The 20941-nt window shown below is 46.7% G+C and overlaps 1 protein-coding gene across 3 annotated transcripts in view; it reads left to right on the top strand.

The window, feature by feature from the left end:
* Positions 1-18677, top strand: part of MTHFD1 (methylenetetrahydrofolate dehydrogenase, cyclohydrolase and formyltetrahydrofolate synthetase 1) — a 38230-nt gene extending 19553 nt beyond the window's left edge. For all 3 annotated transcript variants that reach the window (XM_078617018.1, XM_078617016.1, XM_078617017.1), the window contains exons 11-27: positions 449-622; positions 1214-1350; positions 1743-1789; positions 2772-2879; positions 4660-4734; positions 5323-5425; positions 7243-7319; positions 7863-8003; positions 8460-8528; positions 9137-9248; positions 10650-10831; positions 11536-11636; positions 12839-13019; positions 13250-13357; positions 14241-14393; positions 15633-15723; positions 17226-18677. In XM_078617018.1, coding sequence (XP_078473144.1) covers positions 449-622; positions 1214-1350; positions 1743-1789; positions 2772-2879; positions 4660-4734; positions 5323-5425; positions 7243-7319; positions 7863-8003; positions 8460-8528; positions 9137-9248; positions 10650-10831; positions 11536-11636; positions 12839-13019; positions 13250-13357; positions 14241-14393; positions 15633-15722 — 1858 coding nt within the window. In that variant the 3' untranslated portion in view covers position 15723; positions 17226-18677. The remainder of the gene's footprint in view (positions 1-448; positions 623-1213; positions 1351-1742; positions 1790-2771; positions 2880-4659; positions 4735-5322; positions 5426-7242; positions 7320-7862; positions 8004-8459; positions 8529-9136; positions 9249-10649; positions 10832-11535; positions 11637-12838; positions 13020-13249; positions 13358-14240; positions 14394-15632; positions 15724-17225) is intronic.
* Positions 18678-20941: the final 2264 nt, after the last annotated feature.

Raw genomic sequence — 20941 nt, 5'->3', positions numbered from 1 at the left:
TTCTTTTATTCAGTTTTATTTTTACTATTTTATTATTTCCCTTTGACGTAACTTTACCGAAAGAACTAAGAATATGAATCCCTGCAGTCACGAAAACTTTAAATCGAAAAATTTCAGAGGTGAGGAATTTGAACAAGGAACGGTTGTAGATAGGGAGTCAGTGCAGTTGCGCGAGGGGGGTCGAGGTATGGAAATTGTAGGGATTGTTGAATATGAGGTGAGCAAAGTTGTTTTGGATTTGGTGAAGGGGGGCAAAAGAGTGAATTGACAGACCGAGCATAAGAGAATGACTTGTCTGCTCAAGATGCAGTCATTCTTTATAGTGTAACCTTTGGACACACACACACACTGCAGTTGTGTTCTTCTAATGGTTCTGGCCGACTCAAAGTCACACATGTCTTTAACCCTGACGATCACACCCCTTGGTTGTGCGTGATTTTTCCCTCAGCGACATCGAGATTTCCCGCTCGCAGAAGCCCAAGCCCATCGAGGTTTTGGGCCGAGAGGTCGGGCTGTTGCCCAGCGAGATCGAGGCGTACGGACACGGCAAGGGGAAGGTGTCGCTGTGCGTGCTGAATCGCTTGCGCAACGAGCCCAACGGCAAATACGTCGTGGTCACTGGGTACGAGCGCAGCAGGGTGCAGACGGAACGATGCGGAATCGGAATCAAAATCTTTATTTACACTGGAGGAATCCCATGAGCTATTAAGATTGTTTTGATAGATGTCTAATAGGAGCAGATCAGAACGTTACAACAACAAACAGTACAAAAACATTATAGGAGTACAGAGTGTAGGGAAAGTAAACAAATCAGTAAAAAAAAAACAAATACACTTTTTTTGTATTGACTTGCTCTGCTTGAAAGAATACAAAATAAAGTAGTTGGGTTGGCTGGATTGCTCCTGAAGTCGCTGATTCACTAGCCACTCTCACCGGCTGTCATTCGCATCTTTGTCACTCTTTTATCACTACTATGGCAGTCGTTACTGTGATCTTCACCCCTTGACGTCTCAAATAGCAACACTACTTTATACTCCAGGTCAGTTCATATTGGATCGCCTTTACGAGAATTATAGTGCTCCCCTGGACAGAGCTAATGCATTCACTTAAGTTGGAAAGTGTTGAAAAAATGTATATTACGTTGTGCTCGGGAGTAGTGTGACAGCAGCAACTGGGAGCCTATTGTTGAAACATGGTGCGATGTAATCCCCAGCATCACCCCGACGCCCCTGGGCGAAGGCAAGAGCACCACCACGATGGGGCTGGCGCAAGCGCTGTCCGGACAGCTGCACGTCAATACCTTCGCCTGCGTGCGCCAGCCTTCGCAGGGACCCACGTTTGGCATCAAAGGTGCGTGGGAGCACGTATTTGCTTGTTGTTGTGCGCGTGTAGCAGTTAGCGCGCTGCGCTACGAACCTGGTGACCAGTGTACTATTCCCGCTCATGGCCAACACCAGTGACAATTATCTGAACTGGTCCTGGGCTTTTCCTAGGTCGACTCGGCCTCGAATGAGTAGCCTGGTGCGGTGTGTAAACATCGCCACTGGGGAGATAAAGGCAGTCGGACGTGGTGCTGGCCGCTCACCGTCTCGTACCGTGCCGGCCTTGATAGGTGATGACTAACAGCACTTGCCCCAAAAGTCTGAAGGCTATAGGAAGGATCTTTGTCCATATCTCCATGGGTGTGATTTCATAAACGTGTCTGTTGGTCTCTGACCATTGGTGTTGCTTTTCCAAACCAGGGGGTGCGGCAGGAGGAGGCTACTCCCAGGTCATCCCCATGGAAGAGGTCAGCTCGCACACTCCGCACGCCGCTTACGCCTCGAAGCCGCACCACGCACGGTGCCCTAAAGTTGTGTTTTGTTCAAAAATTTTACCCAGAAATTAAAAATACGGTTTCCCTTGACGAAAAAAAGTTGTCGAATTTCACATCAACAGAGCTCTGTGCCTTGACTAATTGTTTAGGATATCAAATTAATTCCACGAGTCTGTATGTAGACTCCTATGTAGGAAAAACGATTTCAATCGCCAAACAAAAAATAAGGGGTTAAAGGAAAGCTGAACTCCAAAAGTGTCGTGCTCTAATTATAAATGTTGTGGATTTACTCTCCAACACACCGGTATGCTGTACTAGTAACGAATTGGCACGTTTTTGTTTACGTGACAAATCTTGGGCTTGTTTGTGGTGGCGAGTTTAATGGCACATTTATATTTACGCGATCTAACCCAATAATCCTCTTGTGGACAATTTTGGTATTGAAAACCTGTTGTAAAACTTAACTACTTTTATTTTACCAGGTAAGACCCACGAGCTCTTTTTTCAGAAGTGACCTGGCCACAAATGAGAGCTTAACGAAGTGGTGTATCATCGTGTGGAATTGTATTGCAGCCAAATACTCTAAACGCACGTTTCTAAATGTGGAGGGAAAAACCGGAGGAAAAAAATCACACGACCACAGGGAGAACATGCAAACTACAAATATCCAAGCGTCAGGGTTGGGATCGAACCCACAACATTCTATATACCAAGCGAGGTAGTTAACATCTCTCCACCGTGGCGCCCCTTGAAGGACAAGGAGAAATGTTGGAGTACAATGATTGATTAGATATTCCAACGCTGCAAGATGATATGCATACTTTTTTTTGGCCATCTAGGTAAGGGTGTAGCGATGATTTCAAGTGAGGGGGGGGGTGAAGAGAATATTGGCCAGGATTTGAATGATTTTATTCACGTCGCCTGCCTGCCAGCTCACTCGCTGTCTCGTCCGCAGTTCAACCTGCACCTGACGGGCGACATCCACGCCATCACCGCGGCCAACAACCTGCTAGCCGCCGCCATCGACGCTCGCATCTTCCACGAAAGCACGCAGACGGACAAGGTGAGCACGCGCGTGGGGGAGGGCGAGGGGGGTGGAGGGCGAGGGGGGTCGGAGGGCGAGGGGGGTGGAGGGCGAGGGGGGTGGAGGGCGAGGGGGGTGGAGGGCGAGGGGGGTGGAGGGCGAGGGGGGTGGAGGGCGAGGGGGGTGGAGGGCGAGGGGGGTGGAGGGCGAGGGGGTCGGAGGGCGGGGGGGTCGGAGGGCGGGGGGGTCGGAGGGCGGGGGGCGTCGGAGGGCGAGGGGCGTCGGAGGGCGAGGGGCGTCGGAGGGCGAGGGGCGTCGGAGGGCGAGGGGCGTCGGAGGGCGAGGGGCGTCGGAGGGCGAGGGGCGTCGGAGGGCGAGGGGCGTCGGAGGGCGAGGGGGGTGGGCGACCTATCAGCAGGCCTGGCTTTTTATACGTTCAGCGATCTTTTATACGCCGTAGTTAATGCTTCAACAAGTTAGGAAAAGGCATGCAAATGCATGTATGCGTGGGTTGTTATGGAGTGTAATGTAATGCTTTCCAAAGTGCGTGTGTCTTCAGGAGTATTTCATCCGCACAGATTGCTTCCGCAGTACAGAAGCCATCTGTGTTTTTAAGGAACTAACAAAGTTATTTTTTGTATCACTTTTGTCACATTCGAGCTTTAAGTACCAGCAATCATTGGGTTTTAATGCAATGAGACGAGGACCTATGTAGCAGGGCTTGTGAGAAAGGGGCTTCCATTGGGTGTGTGTGGGTGGGTAAGAAACAATTCAAGGTATGGGCCTCCGAAATTGTCCTGTGATGTCCTCTTACCATCCTCTAACATTGGGTGATGTGACGCTTTATACTCTGAACCACGTCCATTCTCGAAGACAGTGGTTCTTAACCTAGGGTACGCACACCCACTAGGGGTGTGAGGTGCCCTTTCTGGGGGTGTGAGACATGGCCAGATTTTTTTAGAATGTTAATCACTGAAACACAAATTAAGCACAGGCACATAAGTACAACTACTTTGTTTTATCAAACCTATGCTTGTGTTGCAATCGAAACGTCGTGAGAATTTAATTGCTTTATTTTTATTATTTTATTATTTCCCTTCTACGTGACTTTACCGAAAGAACCAAGAATATGAATCCCTGCTGCAGTCACGAAAGCTTTAAATCGAAATTTAAACATTATTGTTTTAACGATTGAGAACCAAAGGGGTGCAAGGCTGCAGTAAATGTCAAGAATCGCTGCTCAAAGATGGCCTTGCTTCCATTTAGCTCTGTCCTTGATATCTTACTCGAACTTTGCATTGGATTATCCTCCCCAGTTGCATTACAATTGTTGTAATTGCTCATGCGTGAAAGTGACGTCCGCGTCGTTCAAATTGTGTATGTACTTGAGCAGTTTAAGCAATCGGATGCAACAAGAGGTCCAAATGAATATGTAATAGTCTCGTGGTATACTGCCAATATCGCGCTTGCAATATAATTGATAAAATGAAACACTTTTCCCAGTTCTCAACAAATGATTTAATATAATTTATACTGCCAACAGCATCCGCTATAGGTGCTTGCAGAATGTAGTGGTTGTGGAAGTACCTAAATGAATTGTTATTCCAGAGTAGGAACACAAGTAAAACATTTAAACACAGTACCTTAGCGGAAACAAGACATGGCATTTACCAAACACAGTAAATATGTCAAACATAGATTTATTTACCTTTATGCATGCTGCTAAATGGACGTTAATCAGATGCAGTAGCTACTCGTCGCCTTTTAAAGGTGGCTTTGATCTCCTCTGCCATTTCATCCCCACGTGTTTTCTTCAAAGGCCCTCTTTGCACGTCTGGTGCCTTTGCAAAAAGGGAGTCGAGCCTTCTCTCCAATTCAGCAAGCGCGACTGAAGGTAAGAAAGTGCATCGGTTATATTCCGTGTTTATTCCAAAGTTATGTGGTACATTCCGACGTTACGTAGTGCGTGTGTAGCTTCTGTGAAATAACAAATAATGCATCTCTAGGGTTTTGCATGGAAAATGAGTGATGGGGGAAATGGAATGAAACACATTGTGTGAATGCTAGGAATGAACTAATTCACAGTGTGATGTAAATGTGCAAAAATTTTCGTTTATGTTGAGTGACATTCTGTCGAGATGGTGCTATATTTCCCACATTTGAAGTTGAGACATTCAGTAAAATTGGTACCGTGCATAAATAAACATGTATCCGTTGGTAAATTAAATGTATTGGTTAGTTTGTGTGTACTTGAATGTTTGGTCATGGTGAACACCAGTAACAAGTTCTGTCTGAACATGTCCTGGGCTTCCCATTGGTTTGACTGAGAGATTCCTCGCTCTAAGTGTGGTGTGTCCGCATCACCTAAGTGGTGCTGCATTCATGCCAGGATTAACAGCTGCTGTTTAACAGCACTCTTTTTTCCCCCAACAGTCTCTATGGCCATGCAGAGGAACCTTTGTTTTGTTGTGTGTGTTTACAGAAACTGAAAATAGATAAATCGGATCCGAATACACTCACGGATGAGGAGATCAAACGATTTGCACGCCTTGACATCGATCCCAAGTCGATAACGTGGAATAGAGGTAATACAAACTAAACGCAGATCCGTCGTCATCCAGCACGCACAGATCTTGACGATTACTGAACAAAATACAGCAGTAACAACGATCGGGCGAGATGGCATCACAAAGTGTACCCTGTATTATCCAGATTATGATAATTATTTATCCCCCACCTCCCCCCGTGAATTTGAATGCAAAAATTGGTGGTGCGTCTTATTATCCTGTACCTACGTGTGTGTGACCAGATTAGTGCCCAGATATTGACACTCGACACAGATTTTGTGTGTGTCTAGCTTTTGGGAGGGTCTTATAATCCGGATAATATGGTAATGCAGTAAAGGGTTGGCAACTTTTTTCAGTGCAGTTAGTGATGCTGCCTCAACATCTTATTTAAATGTATTTGTGATTGCCACTCCACATCTTCGTGTTATGATTTTGCACAATAATGTTTAATTATAGTTGTTTAATTGTAGTTTAACATCCCATGCTAATTTGGTGAACAATTATTGCAATGAATAATGGTTGAATGTTTTTCTTACATTTATTTGATACTAAAAATGTGAAATTATGAACATACTAAAAATATCTTCTTGGTTCTTTCGGTAAAGTCACGTAGAAGGGAAGTAATAAAATAATAAAAATAAAACATAATAAAATGAAATAATTCTCACGACGTTTCGGCTACAACGCAAGCAGCCGTCTTCAGGTGAAGAATGAGACACTACCAAGCTAGGAGCTTATATATAAACTGGGTTGGAGGTGGAAGAGCGCCTTAACAAAAAGAATGTGCATATGAAGAGGAATTTAGCATATTCATGGAAAATGCGTAGGAGGTGGGCTGGGGGGGGGTTTCAAAGTCATATTATGCCCATGCATTATGCAGGATCAGCAGCACCAAGGGGGGGTGCAGGGAGTAGCATTAACAAAGGAAAGGAATGTTATTGATATGTAGCTGCAGTTACTAAACAACCACGTAGAAAACTAAAGTATAAACTACATAAAAAACTAAAGTATAAACTGCATAGCACCATCAGTATACTTACTATACTCTACAATAAGCTGAGTTACTAACAGCAAGTAAAACATTACAATTCTACGTCGTAAAAATTATATAATATGCTTCCATCTAAACTTTATTCTCTTACATCACACGAGCATATACCGTACTATATACTGCCATAGATAAACCCAACATTAAATTATATACTGTATTACTATAAACCACCCTATACCTTATACATTTCAACATAACACTATGTATTATTCTACCCACCCTAATGTTTATCGAAATGGTTTATTACGTCCTTCCAATGATTGCTAAGCCAGAATCCATCTTCTCGGTTAAAATTGTCTCTGTGTTTGTATATGTGGATCGCCTCATAATAAAATGAATTATTTCATTTTATTATGTTTTATTTTTATTATTTTATTACTTCCCTTCTACGTGACTTTACCGAAAGAACCAAGAAGATGAATCCCTGCAGTCACGAAAGCTTTAAATCGAAATACTAAAAATACTGTACACATTTTGGTAACATCTCTATGAAGCTTAAATCGTAGATGCGTTTAACATAAAGCTACCACATTTCTCAGAGGCTCAACAAGGACACGTGGTGGATAATGAGTCGAGCGTGGAGCTGTGTAAATGTGAAGCAGGACTACATTCTGACCTTGGAAAACGCTTTAGGACACGGCGATAGCCTTTCTGAAACCCGGGACTGTCCCGGCCAACCTAGGACATTTGATAGCTTTAGTTTAACATATTTCTTCTTGCTAAGTGGGTTTATAATCTCCGGATCGTAGTACAATCTTTACTATAAGTATGTTTTTTTTTTTAGTGATGGACACCAATGATCGCTTTCTGCGCAAGATCACAATTGGAAAGGCTCCGACAGAGAATGGGATGGTTCGGGAGGTACGTGCGTATGTACGAGCTTAAAGCAACGTTGTCTCTACCCGTGGCATGGATACTGTGCAGGAAAAATTGCGAACATGCGCCGGGCAGGTCAATGCCACGTTGCGGCGACAAACACTCGAATACAAAACATGAAACAAAATGCCTTGCTAACAGTTTGTCTACCACAGCTTCGTTTTCCTGGGCTGTTGGGTGTGGCTCCTTCAGCTAAACTAAAACTTTAAACTAATAAACTATTTTACCAGGTAAGGCCCACTGAGTTATATCGCTATTTTTCAGAAGCGACGTAGCCACAAATTATAGCTCAATGAAGTGGCTTATCGCGTGGAAATTTCTAGCAGCCACATACTCCAAAAGCATGTTTGTAAATGTCAAGGGAAAAATCGGTGGACCCGGAGAAAAATCCACCTGACCACGGGGAGAACATGCAAACTTCAAATATACAGATGGCAGGGTCGGGATTGAACTCACGACATCCTGCATACCAGGCGAGGGAGTTAACAGCTCGTGTCCTTTTGTTTTCGTCTCCCGCTCTTGCCGCAGACCCAGTTCGACATTGCGGTGTCGAGTGAGATCATGGCGATCCTGGCCCTCGCCACCAGCCTGGGCGACATGCGCGAGCGTCTGGTCCGCATGGTGGTGGCGACGAGCCGCGGCGGGGAACCCGTCACCGCAGAGGACCTGGTACGTAGGGGAGCCGCAGTCTGATTTTAAATCGGATACGATGATAAATTTCACGATACGACATGATGTACGTTTTCACAATACAATGTAAGTTTATATGAAATAAAATGTCGTGCTACAACATAATGTGCGTTTTCACAATACAATGTAAGTTTATGCGATGTTAAATTTCACGATATAACATGATGTACGTTTTCACGATGCTAATGTAAATTTATACGATATAAAGTTTTCACGACGCAAGATGATGTGCGTTTTCACGATACAATGTACAATCTATACAATATCAGTATTCATGGCAAGACGTGCTGCTAGCTGGCCATGTGCCGTGGCTGAGCCTGCCAGATATGTGGTGGCTTTAAATTTATGTTGAACTTGTTTTGCACCGTACGTAGCCAACCGTGCTAATCGGAGGTGTCTTGAACTTTGTGCCATGCATGCCTGTCTTTGTTGCAGGGTGTGAGCGGAGCCCTCACGGTGCTCATGAAGGAGGCCATCAAACCCAACCTCATGCAGACACTGGAGGTGAGGGCCCCACTTTGCCGGAATACGCCATTCACAGCACTCCTCTAATGGGACTGTTGGCATTGCCTCGCCCGTCACTTCTTGTTAAACGAAGATGCAGTACGAGAAACGAGCGTCGCTCGACTTCTTGACGCGTTGGCTACTTTGAGTCTCTTAATCGGGCCCGACACGATTTTGAAGCTTTGTTGGTGAGAAAAAAACATGTTGACATCACGATCGGATGCTCTGTGCCCATTAAGGATCACTAGAGTGCCACAGTGGTGCTTTTGACCATGTCTCATTCGAGAAGCTTTAGACTTGTCACAAACAACAACGACAACAACAGCCGCCATTCACCCTAAAATGACGGTGATGTCGCCGCAGCACTTGCGCCAGGGTCTAAGGTGCAATTTAAAGGCCACGTGAAGTGTCAAAGGCTTGCTGCCAGGAGGTCACGGGATCAGACCCCCCCCCCCTTTCACAGGTGCTATGGGTTAACTGACCGCTATGACTGGGAGTTGTACGAGGCAGCTCGGGACACAGGCTAGGTGCGTATCCGCAAGAGCCGGTTTTTTGTGGGGGGTTGCGTTTCTTGTCCGACGACGCACGTGCGTCCGTGGCCTCCGCAGGGAAGCCCGGTGTTCGTTCACGCGGGCCCCTTTGCCAACATCGCCCACGGCAACTCCTCGGTGCTGGCCGACAAGATCGCCCTCAAGCTGGTGGGAGAGCAGGGCTTTGTCGGTACGCGCCCCAGTTTTTATCTCCCTCACGAGCTAGGCACCAGCTGGTTGCACAGCTCCCAGTAAAGTTACGTCATGTGGTTTTTTTTCTTTAAGGTTTTTTTTCTTTCAGGTTTTTTTTCTTTATGGTTTTTATAGACCAAGGTCATCAAAGCTCACCGCAATTCCCTTAGGTCATAGGTCCCTTACTCCGTTGATGACATTATCTTAGTGGCTGTGACTAATTCACAGATTTTACAAATGTGTATGTCGCACGAGCACCCAGCTCACCATCATTTAAATTCTAGTCATTGTGTTGGCTTTGGAAAGCCATTCTTTGGCGTCTGGGGTCGTCCAGATGTTATAGTATTTGTACCTCCTGCAGAAGCACATGTGTTGTGTAGTAACTCCTGACACTCAGGAGGCTTGTAGAGGAAGACTGAGACGAGGATTCTTACATAGGGCCGCTTTCCGTTTACACACTTTTACACACTCTTACACACTCTTACACACTTTTACACACTCTTACACACTCTTACACACTCTTACACACTCTTACACACTCTTACACACTCTTACACACTCTTACACACTCTTACACACTCTGTTTATACTCTCTACACTCGACGCTTACATCCGTCATGGTGCACGTCAGAACTCTGTCCTCTACGCGGACATCCCTCAACTATCTCCGCCCCGGTACGGCTTCCCCTATGTCTATCACCTCATCTGCCCGGGCGGGGGCTCTCCCATCACCGCCCGGCGACGAGGTGAGACCTCTACATCTCTAGCCCTTCTTCGGCGGCAGCTGGGATGTCTTCCACGCAGGCTGTCGTTCCCCTCACTCTCTCACTCCCCTATGGCGACCACCTCACTCTCCCCACGGCGACCCCGCCCTCGTCCCAGGGTCCCCCTTAAGTACCCCACTGCCTCGATGACATGACGTCATCACATCACGTCATCCCACTCCTCTACAGATGACATGACGTCATCCCACTACTCCTCTACACATGTTTGGCAAAAATCGGTCATGTGAAATATGGGTTGCATTTCGCCGCAGTCACAATTAGGTGACTCCTAATATCCACTTATGGAGGCTCGCAGAGATGCACATTAATACTCATAGACTCACACGGAGGCCTATACTATACAAAGTAATCTGGTGTGTGTGTGTGATGGATAGCACTTCACTGGCATCGCAAATTGAACAGCTACACTTACGGAGATTTACGGAGACTCGCATAGACTCGGACCCAGAGATTTGCATATAGAGATCCACAGACTCGCACAGAGCCCCAATACTGTACATTACAATGTGATATGACTATAAACTTCTTAGTTGCACATTGGAGGAAAGCAGCTACACCATTCCAAACGGCTATGAATGAATGTTGAACGGCGATCGGTGATGTGTACATCTCAGTGACGGAGGCTGGCTTTGGGTCCGACATCGGAATGGAGAAATTCTTCAACATCAAGTGCCGCCTGTCGGGCCTCTACCCCGATGCCGCGGTGCTGGTGGTCACCGTGCGGGCCCTCAAGATGCACGGCGGAGGCCCCATTGTGGTTGCTGGGCAGCCCCTGCCTGAGGAGTACACCAAGGAGGTGAGCGCGGGTGGGGGGGGGGGGCGTGGTGGGGGGAGGGAGGCCTTTGAAGAGTCGCAGGAGAGGCGGGCATTGTAAAGGTCAGCCAAGCCAAAGCGGCACACGTCACCTTGAGCATTTTTACAGGTGTTGATGGTGGAGTGAAGTGGTGGCGCTGTGCACCCAGTGGCCTAGGGCTTGAGTACAGAACGGCATATGCAGTTGTAGAATTGGTGAGTCCGGTTTAAGGGGACACTTGTTATAACTCCAATTCAAGAAGGGAGTAAAAACCATTTAGATTCCTTAAGAGATCTTTAGGGGTGGTCAGGACCAGTTCCCTGCCATGCCTAAACCTATGTGGCAAGTGATAACTGAACTGGTCGAACAACCCCCCCCACCTCCCACCCGACCCCACCCACATGTCCCTTCACCAACCCCACTGACCAGCGTGGTGAAGTACGGTCAAACAACATCCATGACCATCGTGGCATGTGGGACTCCTTCATCGAGCACTGCATCGACAAAGGGCTGACATTTTTATTTGAACGGTGCTTTACATGGATGTGGCTTTTTCATATCAGAAGTTGCCCCGTAGCCTTCCCCGTTCTCCACCAGTGCAATGTAAACTTCATTTGCTTATATCAGACTTGTGCATCTGCAACAAGATGTGCCTTGTAATCTGACTTGTATTGTAATTTTAAGTTTGATTCTTTCTTCCCCAACAGAATTTAGAGCTGGTTAAGAATGGATGTTGCAACCTTCACAAGCACATTGAGATTATCCGTCTGTTTGGTGTGCCCGTCGTCGTCGCTGTCAACATGTTCACGTAAGAGACGTCTCCTAACCTTTGCTAGAATGTACTTGTACAGGTGACGCTCATGAGCAAAAAAAAAAAAATCTTGAACATTACTTAAACCTAACTCCCCTTTTTTGTCTTTTTCAATCAGTGTCCGTTATTGGACTAAACGTTATTTGGATATTGTAGGATGGATAACAATTATAATATCTACTTGCATAAAAACCGGATGCTGCTTGTGATCAGGATAAAGTTGTGCTTATTGTGTTGAATAACTAACTAGCTTTTGTGAATATGTTATATGTGTAGCTAAGCTATGCCTGAAGGATTCTATCCAAGCTTTTGTGAATATGTTATACGTGTAGCTAAGCTATGACTGAAGGATTCTATCCAAGCGCAGATTGTAAAAACACCTGATGCACAGCACATGATGCCAGTAGCAGCTTAAAAACATATTTCAATTAATTTTTATAAATTGAATACTTGCTCAACGTATTGAAAGCAAAACTGGGAAATTTAATGCAAATACATTATAACATACATCTGTAAGAATCGTACATTCTTCATTGGCAGTAAGTGATCCGATTTGTAAAATGAAACTTCATATTGACAAACTAAACTATAATCCATAATAGAGGTTTTTGGGTTAGATCGCGTAAATATATAAATGTGTCGTTAAAACCCGCCACCACCCGACACAGCCAACTAGCAAGGGTTGTCACGTAAACAGAACATGCCAATTCGTCACTAGTACAGCACTAACCGGTGTGTTGGAGAGCCAAGCCACAACATTTACAAATTGAGTACGACGTTTCGCCAGTAATTACAACTAGCTTCACTAACTAAACTATTTATATTTTATCAGATCAGGCTCACTGAGCTGTATAGCCCTTTTTCAGAAGGAACCTGGCCACAAATTATAGCTCAACGAAGTGGCTTATCACGTGGAAATGTATAGTAGACATAGTCTAAACGCATGTTCATTCTAAATGTGGAGGGAAAAAACGGAGGACCTGGATAAAAATCTGCATGACCACGAGAATAGAGACATGCAAACTCCAAATATACAGCAACAGGCATCAGGGTTGGAATCGAACCCACGACCTCCTGTATACCAGGCGAGGTAGTTAACATCTCGCCACGGTGGCCCCCCTTTGACAGCGATGGCAGTGATGACGCTCTAGCGGGCGCGGTCTTGGCGTGGTGTTGTCGTCGGAAACGTGCGATCGCAGCACTGACACGGACGCGGAGCTGGACGTGGTGCGGGAGTTAGCGCTGGTAGCCGGCGCCTCCGACGTGGTGCGCTGCACCCACTGGGCCGAGGGCGGCAAGGGAGGCAGGGCCCTCGCCGAGGCCGTGCGGCAGGCTGCCCAGGAGTCGTTGACCGCCCCCAGCTTCCTCTACGACGTGCAGGTGAGTCCCGCCCGCGCGCCGCGGTACCGGCACACGGACCGCCCCGTAAGCACCGCTCCCTCGCAACCCGGCGAGATGGAAAGTTACACAAATCTCGATTATGCGATCCGCCAACCCTCGTCTCCAGCAGAGCGCTGGAGACTTCCGTGAACTTGAGCAGAATCGGAATTGGAAGTTAATTTCCCGAGGTCGAGGCCATTGAGCGCGTGTTGGGGTCTGTCCTGGTGCAGCTGCCCGTGGAGGAGAAGATCCGCGTCATCGCACAGAAGGTGTACGGCGCAGACGACATCTGCCTCTCGGAGGAGGCGCGCAGAAAGATCGAGCTCTACACCAAGCAGGTAGGGCATGGCTGGCGTGCATGTGTACCCTGTGTACAGCTGGTGGTGCATGTGCACTGTGTGTACAGCTGGTGTGCTAGCGTGTGCACTGTGTGTACAGCTGGTGGGCTAGCGTGTGCACCGTGTGTACAGCTGGTGGGCTAGCATGTGTACTGTGTGTACAGCTGGTGTGCTAGCGTGTGTACCGTGTGTACAGCTGGTGGTGCGTGTGCACCGTGTGTACAGCTGGTGCTGCAATGTTCACTGTGTGTACAGCTGGTGGGCTAGCGTGTGCATGTGTTGCTGTGTACAGTGAGACAGGCAATTCATATCTGGCTGCATTGCCGATTCCCCTGCTTGTTCAAGTCCAGGTTTCTTTTCCTTCGGCTGTCTGTGATCTTGCGACGTCACACATCACCCGCAGTGTGACGTTATCTTGTTGCGCGGCTCGAAGCCTAACGATATTATTGCTCGTTAAATAGTTCCGATGGCAAACGCCCGTTGGTAACCATCACAGAGCCCATGCATATGGATGATTTTTCTTCCCTGTTTTTAGTATGTTCGCACCTTCTTGTCTGTGTGTGCGGTAGCATAGCGGTAGTGGAGCAGTTAGTTCCCTGCACTACGAACCCGGCAACCAGCGTTCGATTCCCGCTCGCAGAGAACACCGGTGACGATTATCTGAACCGGTCCTGGGCATCCCTTTGGTCCACTCAGCCTCAAATGAGTACCTGGCGCGGTGTGTGAACATCACCACCCGGGGAGACAAAGGCCGCCTGGCGTGGTGTTGGCCACGCACCCCCTCGTGCGCCGTGCCGACCTTCGCAGGCGCGACTCTAACGGCACTTGCCCCTACAAGTCTGTTAAGGCTACACGGGCGATCTTCGTCTTTGTGTTTCCCCAGGGCTTTGCCGAGCTGCCCATCTGCATGGCCAAGACGCACCTGTCGCTGTCTCATCAGCCCGAGCTGAAGGGCGTCCCCAAGGGGTTCGTGCTGCCCATTCGCGACGTGCGTGCCAGCGTGGGGGCCGGCTTCCTCTACCCGCTCGTCGGCACGGTGAGCGCACAAAGACAAAGATCCCCCCCCCCCCCCCCCCCCGTATAGCCTGAACAGAATTTTGGGGCAATTGCTGGTTAGCCGAGCACCTTTTGAAGGCAACTACACATGAGCGCACGCCTCGATCAATCACATCAAGGGCTATTGCCCTTTATGAAAACATAAGAATAGGTTTTACCCTTTCTGGCAATAAAACAAGAGGTGTTAAGATGTTCAAACGCCATATAGAAACCTTTTGGCAAGGAATCAAGTCTGCATCAACACACGTACTTGTGGTGAACATGCAAACACACATGTTCTGATAATATATGCATTGTCTTTGAAACTGATTGGCCTACACCAGAAACGGTCTTCAGCCTTCTTTAGGGCCTAGTCAGACCAGAGAACGCCAAAATGCGAACAGAGTGATGTGTTAGGTTGAAAATATTCCACTCTGGTACTTTATTCGTGCAGCTTAAGGTGTTTGTGGTGATGCGTGAATATCGTTTGTGGGCCATATCGATGTGGTAGGCCTCGTGTTGGCCATTGGCCGTTATGAAATGAAGTCGCAGGCCTTACCCGGCCCACTGGCCATCGGTTCGTCAATTCTGCTTTGGCCTGTATGCTCGCGAATAATTCGCAGAATTAGTGAATATAGATTGTCATGTGCATCATGTTAAGTGTTTCATGAGCTCGTAATTCATGAGCTTAAACATTTGCAATTCGTTACATTTTCAGTGTTAACATGATTTCAAAATCAAGTTTGCTTTTTAAGGGGGGGAATTAAATTTGGTTAATTTCGTTAAAAAACATTCCAAAGTGGATAGGATGATTACATATGGGTACGTCTTTTAAATGTACTTGCAATAAATGCATTTAGAACACAGTTTCATGAATGGCACGGGGATATGAGCTCTGTGTGTGGACAAATCCCATCCAATCACAGACTGATCTAATCAGTGCCTCACTGAAAACAACACGTAATATACAACATCACTTTATATTAAAGTGTACTCTACAATTGGTTGATGGGCCCGTTAAAAAAAGACATTTCTGTTTTGAAAGAAGGCAAGCTGCTCACCTCAACTGAATATATCGGGGGGGGGGGGGGGTATTTTTATTACGCTAACATTCTTGTTGTATGTTTGTACGCTGACCTTTCACACTGTATGTAGCCAACCGTGTTAATCGGAGGTGTTCCTGTAAACCCAGCGGCGGGCGGCAATGTTCTTGGACGTAGCTCGTTTTTCTCTTCTTCAGATGATGACCATGCCAGGGCTACCCACAAGGCCGTGCTTCTATGACATCGACATCGACGTGGCCACGGGGAAAATCGACGGACTCTTCTAAGGTTACCGTCACGAACTGCTGCTCTTGTTACCACACCTCCCCCTGCCAACTTTGTTTTTCTGTTAAACAAACACGCGTGCTGGGTGCCAAGCACATGTCTTCCTGATTGGGTGGGCTACACGAGTTGTAACAGATGCCTGCTGCTGCGCATGGTAAAAGATCGAGAGCAGAATTTATTGTTTAATTTTTTACGTTCAACACAGAACCCCAACACAGAACTGCACTTGGTTTACAAGTAGCTGCAAACGCATGCAATTTCGTGTTTTTTTGCAGCCGTTCTGATGAGATGTTAACTCCTTCGCCTGGTATACAGGAGGTCGTGGGTTGGATTCTGACCCTGACGATGCCTGCATGTTTTCCCCATGGTCGTGTGGATTTTTCTCCAGCTCCTCCGTCTTTTCCCTCCACATTTAGAAACATGCCTCTCCAGTATTTGGCTGCTATAAGTTTCCTCATGATAAGCTACTTTGTTGAGCTATCATTTATGGCCAGGTCGCTTCTGAAAAAGAGCTATATAGCTCAGTGGGTCTTACCTGGTAAAATAAAAATTGTTTATTGATAATAAAGGATTTTTGGGTTTGATCGCATAAGTATAAACGTTCTAGATTTGAAGTTTTCGTGACTGCAAGGATCCATACTCTTTGGTTCTTTTGGTAAAGTCACGTAGGTGAAATTTTTTTTGTAATAAAATGAAAATAACTAAATTAAATCACGACGTTTCGGAGGCAACACAAGCTTCTGTCATCAGGTGGAACGGCCACAGCAAAATTACTACCCCACCTGATGTGACGGAAGCTTGTGTTGCCTCCGAAACGTCGTGATTTAATTAAGTTATTTTCATTTTATTCTTTTTTTTCATCTACGTGACAGCCAACCAGTAAGGTTTGTCGCATAAACTAAACGTTCCAATTAGTTACTACTTTAGCCAACCGGGTGTGGTGGAGAGTAAATCCACAAGCTTTACAATTTGAGTGACGTTTCGCTGGTAATTACATGCAGCATCATCGGGCGATTTTTCCAGAATAGTTTATACTTGCGTGATCTAACCACGAAAAAACCTTTATTATGAATAATATCGGTCGCGAAAGCCTGCGTGTCAAAAATAATTTGGTTTATATGAAGCGTACTCTTTGGTTTTTTCGGTAAAGTCACGAAGGTAGAAATTAAATAAATCACACGACGTTTCAATCGCAACACAAGCGACCGTCATCAGGTGGAACCGATACAGCAGGACAACTGCTGATGATGGTTGCTTGTGTTGCGATTGAAACGTCGTGACAATTGTATAGTTGTCCTGCTGTATCGGTTCCTCCTGATGATGGTCGCTTGTATTGCGATCGAAACGTCGTGATTTATTTGATTTCTACCCACGTGACTTTACCGAAAGAACCAAAGAGTTTGGATTCCTGCAGTCACGAAAGCATCAAATCAAGATTATATGAAGCGTGCAATGAATGTCGGTGTTTAACTCGGACGTTTTCCCCCCCTCCCCTCTCTCCCCAGGTTCCTCTGTGCGCTGCGTGAACGTGCAGTGCTGGTGCCATGGTCCCACTTGCTCACAAAAGCACACGCAACCCCAATAAATGTTCCTCTTCGAGGTGGCAGAGTGGAGTAGGATGGCGATGAACCGGTGTGTTTGTTCTTGGTTCGAGGAATATAATTTGTGAGGTCAAAAAAAACGGTAGGATGAGAAAATCTCATTAAAATAAAAAAGTGGGGAAATGTTAAAAAATTGTTCCTTTTAAAATGATTGCCGAAATTTGCTTAACTTATGTGTCGGGTGCCATCGTTTGTCAAGGCTTTGCTTGCTACAATTTAAAATCGGCATGTCCTCCGTGAATTTTTACAGCTGTCTTGTTTTCAAACGGCAGATTTATGGGAACACGTTAAACAAGACGCAATGCCTCTATAGATGTGACGTGGAACTTTAAGCACATCTGTTGTGATTCAGTAACGGTATAAAATAGCACTCTACACAGATACTTGAATACATTCACAACATGCACGGTGGCGACCTGCGTTGTAATTGAGGTACATTTATGATATGTGGGGTTAGGATAAAAAGGACCCCTGTTATCACTTTGTGTTGATTGTTATTCAACTTTGTTGCCTCGCAACCTCGTGCTAGCCACTTCAATAAATTACCTGTCTTGGTGTTGTCACCTCGTCATCACCTGTGTAACAAACACGATAAACAACTATTTTATTGACCAGGTAAAAAGCCCACTGAGCCTATGAGCTCTTGGTCAGAGGCGACCTGGCCAACACGTGATGCTAGCGCTTTGAAGTGGCTTCTATCATAATGTGTGGGAAGTTAAAGTTGCAGCCAAATAATCTCAATGCATGTCTTTAAAATGTGGAGGGAAACGCCGGGGGAGAAGCGGAGAACAATCCACGCGACCGCCACGGGGGAGAGAGAGAACAAGCAGACCAGAGGTCGCAAACGGGTTTTGATTCCTTACCCGTACCCGGCCGCACCAGGGTCGCAAATGGGTACCCATACCCGTACCCGGCCGGGTACGGGTACCCGTTCCCTACCAGTACCCTAACCGAAATGAGTGACAAACGGCTACTCACCAGTGACTCACGGCCTACCCGTACCCGGCCGCACCAGGGTCGCAAACGGCTATCGGGTAGGGTACGGGTATCGGGTACCCGGTTGCGACCTCTGACGCAGACTCCCAACTATACGACCAGGCGTCGTCAGGGTCCGGGATCGAACCCACGACCCTTCTGCATACTAGGCGAGGGAGACCACATCTCCTCGCCTAGTACCTTACTATTATCCCCTGTTCACAATGGGAAACGCAAAAGCATATGCAGGCGGCAAAGTTGTTTGTGGTGGGAGGTCGTGCGGGATTTGCGAGTTTTGCTGTTAACGCTTAAATGAGCCTTGCGCTGGTTTCTTTAAAGAGCCACAATACTGCCAGCTCCAATAAAAAGTTGAAATCGAAATGAAGTCTCGCGCCCCTTGTGAGATGTCGCGCACAGGCGTATCTGCTTGCTTTCAATTTGCCGCTTGTTTAACAGGGACGGCACATGTCGCTGTTTGCAAGCGCGTGCACGGCCACCTTGTCAGGCCACGGCTGATTGGGTGGCCCAAGATTTCGCAACTCTGAAGGGCTCCGGAGGAAAGAAGATTCAACAGTGACATCTGCCGCGCACTGCCTCTTGTACTCTGGTTTACTCTCCAAACGTTTTTTTATGGTGCCGTCAAAACGTCCCAATGCACGATCACTCTTTCAAACAAATCTGGAGACCCGGTCAGATTTTTTTTTTCAATCGATAAAGAAATCAATATTGTGTTTGATCAGCTTTCACTGGAACACATTACAATTTGGATGTATGTAGCAAAAGTGACGTTTCTCGGTGAACCCTTGCCTGGTTTTAAATGAAGGGACATCTGTGTGAAGTAGTATGCGCGTGGATGAATCGTTAATGTAACAATCCACACGCAATCCCATTGTCACGATCCGTGGCTGTATTCTGATTTAAGAACGTATCTCGCTCGTATTGTTTTGCGCAATTAGCCTAAATGATAGATTAGTACAGAATATGTGGATACATTGTCAACCACACCGAGTCTTCGTCCCTGGGGGTTAATTACATACTCGTTATTTTTCCAGAAGGATGCTGGGGCTGGCTTGGATTCGGGATTTTTGGTGTAAGGCACTACCACGAGGGTACACCTTCATATTATGTTCGTGAAAGCTCAACGTCTTAGTAGGTTGCACTGAGATCTGCGTTGCGATTTTCTGCTATGAAGGTCCATTGTCCAAAACGTCGCCTATCGTGGTGCCGTGGCGGTGAGATGTTATCGCCCTGGTCGTGTGGATTTTTATCCGGGTCATCCGGTATTTCCATTTACAAACGCGCGTTTAGATTATGCGACTGCTATAATTTCCACATGATAAGCCACTTCGTTGAGCTATCATTTGTGGCCAGGTCGCCTCTGAAAAAGAGCTACACACTGCTCGGTGGGCTTTACCTGGTAAAATAAAGTAGTTGAGTTTAAGGTTTCCGCTTTGAGGCGATTCATTTCGGCCGGGCCACAATCCATTCTATGAAGAGGTTGTTTGCACACCTGGTCACAGTACTATGGGAATATAGGGTACAGGATACAATAATATAGGATTGTTATGGATAGGCATAGCTGGAACTATAGTGGCAGTGCCTTATGCCGATAAATCCCACACCTCTCAAGCCAGAGCAGCAGCAACACGTCCGTGTCATGTCAACAAGATGTCTTGTAGAATTTCGATTTAAAGCTTTCGTGACTGCAGGGATTCATCTTCTTGGTTCTTTCGGTAAAGTCACGTAGAAGGGAAATAATAAAATAATAAAAATAAAACTACAATTCTCACGACGTTTAGTCCACAACACAAGCAGCCGTCCTCAGGTGAAGAAACAGCTGTAGGAAAGACAGCGCTCCAATGAACACTGCCAAGCTTGGCAGCGTATTTAAGCTGGGTGGGAGGACGGCTGCTTGTGTTGTGGCCGAAACGTGAGAATTTTATTTTATTATGTTTTATTATTTCGCTTCTACGTAACTTTACCGAAAGAACCATAATGAAAATAAAATTATTTTATTGTTTTATTTTATTATTTCCCTTCTACGTGACTTTACCGAAAGAACCAAGAAGAACGTCTTGTAGGACGAGGTGTCTAACACTGGTCGTTAGTCACCCTGTATCGACGTGTGTGTGTGTGCGGTGCTGACCACCCACCACCTCGTGTGCAGTGCCGGCCTTCTTAGGTGCTCGTTAACAGCACTTGCCCTAACAGTCTGTTGATGCTCTATGGGGGGGGGGGGGGGCTTTATATTTGTGTTATAGGATTGCGCTTTGCCATACAGCTCCGCTCGTCATGGAGACGCTCGCTAACCGTTGTGCCTCAATTTCATAGACACCAAAGACAAAGATTCCCCGTACAGCCTGAACAGACTGTTGGGGCAAGTGCTGGTTAGTGGCCAGCACCACGGCCGGTCTCCCCAGTGGCGATGTTTACACAGCGCACCGGGTACTCATTTGAGGCCGAGTCGACCTAGGGGAAGGCCCATGATCAGGGGGTCAGATAATCGTCACCGGTGTTGGACGTGAGCGGGAATCCAACTCGGCGTTGCCAGGTTCGTAGCACAGTTCCTTTCCCACCACCACCACCCCCAATCGGGGCTGTGGTTTGCCCCGCGTCGGCCGCTTCACAACACGAGACGAGAGACG

The sequence above is a fragment of the Lampetra planeri genome, chromosome 52, assembly GCF_965212315.1.
Source record: "Lampetra planeri chromosome 52, kcLamPlan1.2.h2, whole genome shotgun sequence".
In the NCBI taxonomy this organism is placed as follows: Eukaryota; Metazoa; Chordata; class Hyperoartia; order Petromyzontiformes; family Petromyzontidae; genus Lampetra; species Lampetra planeri.
This window is presented reverse-complemented; position numbering and strand designations above follow the sequence as displayed.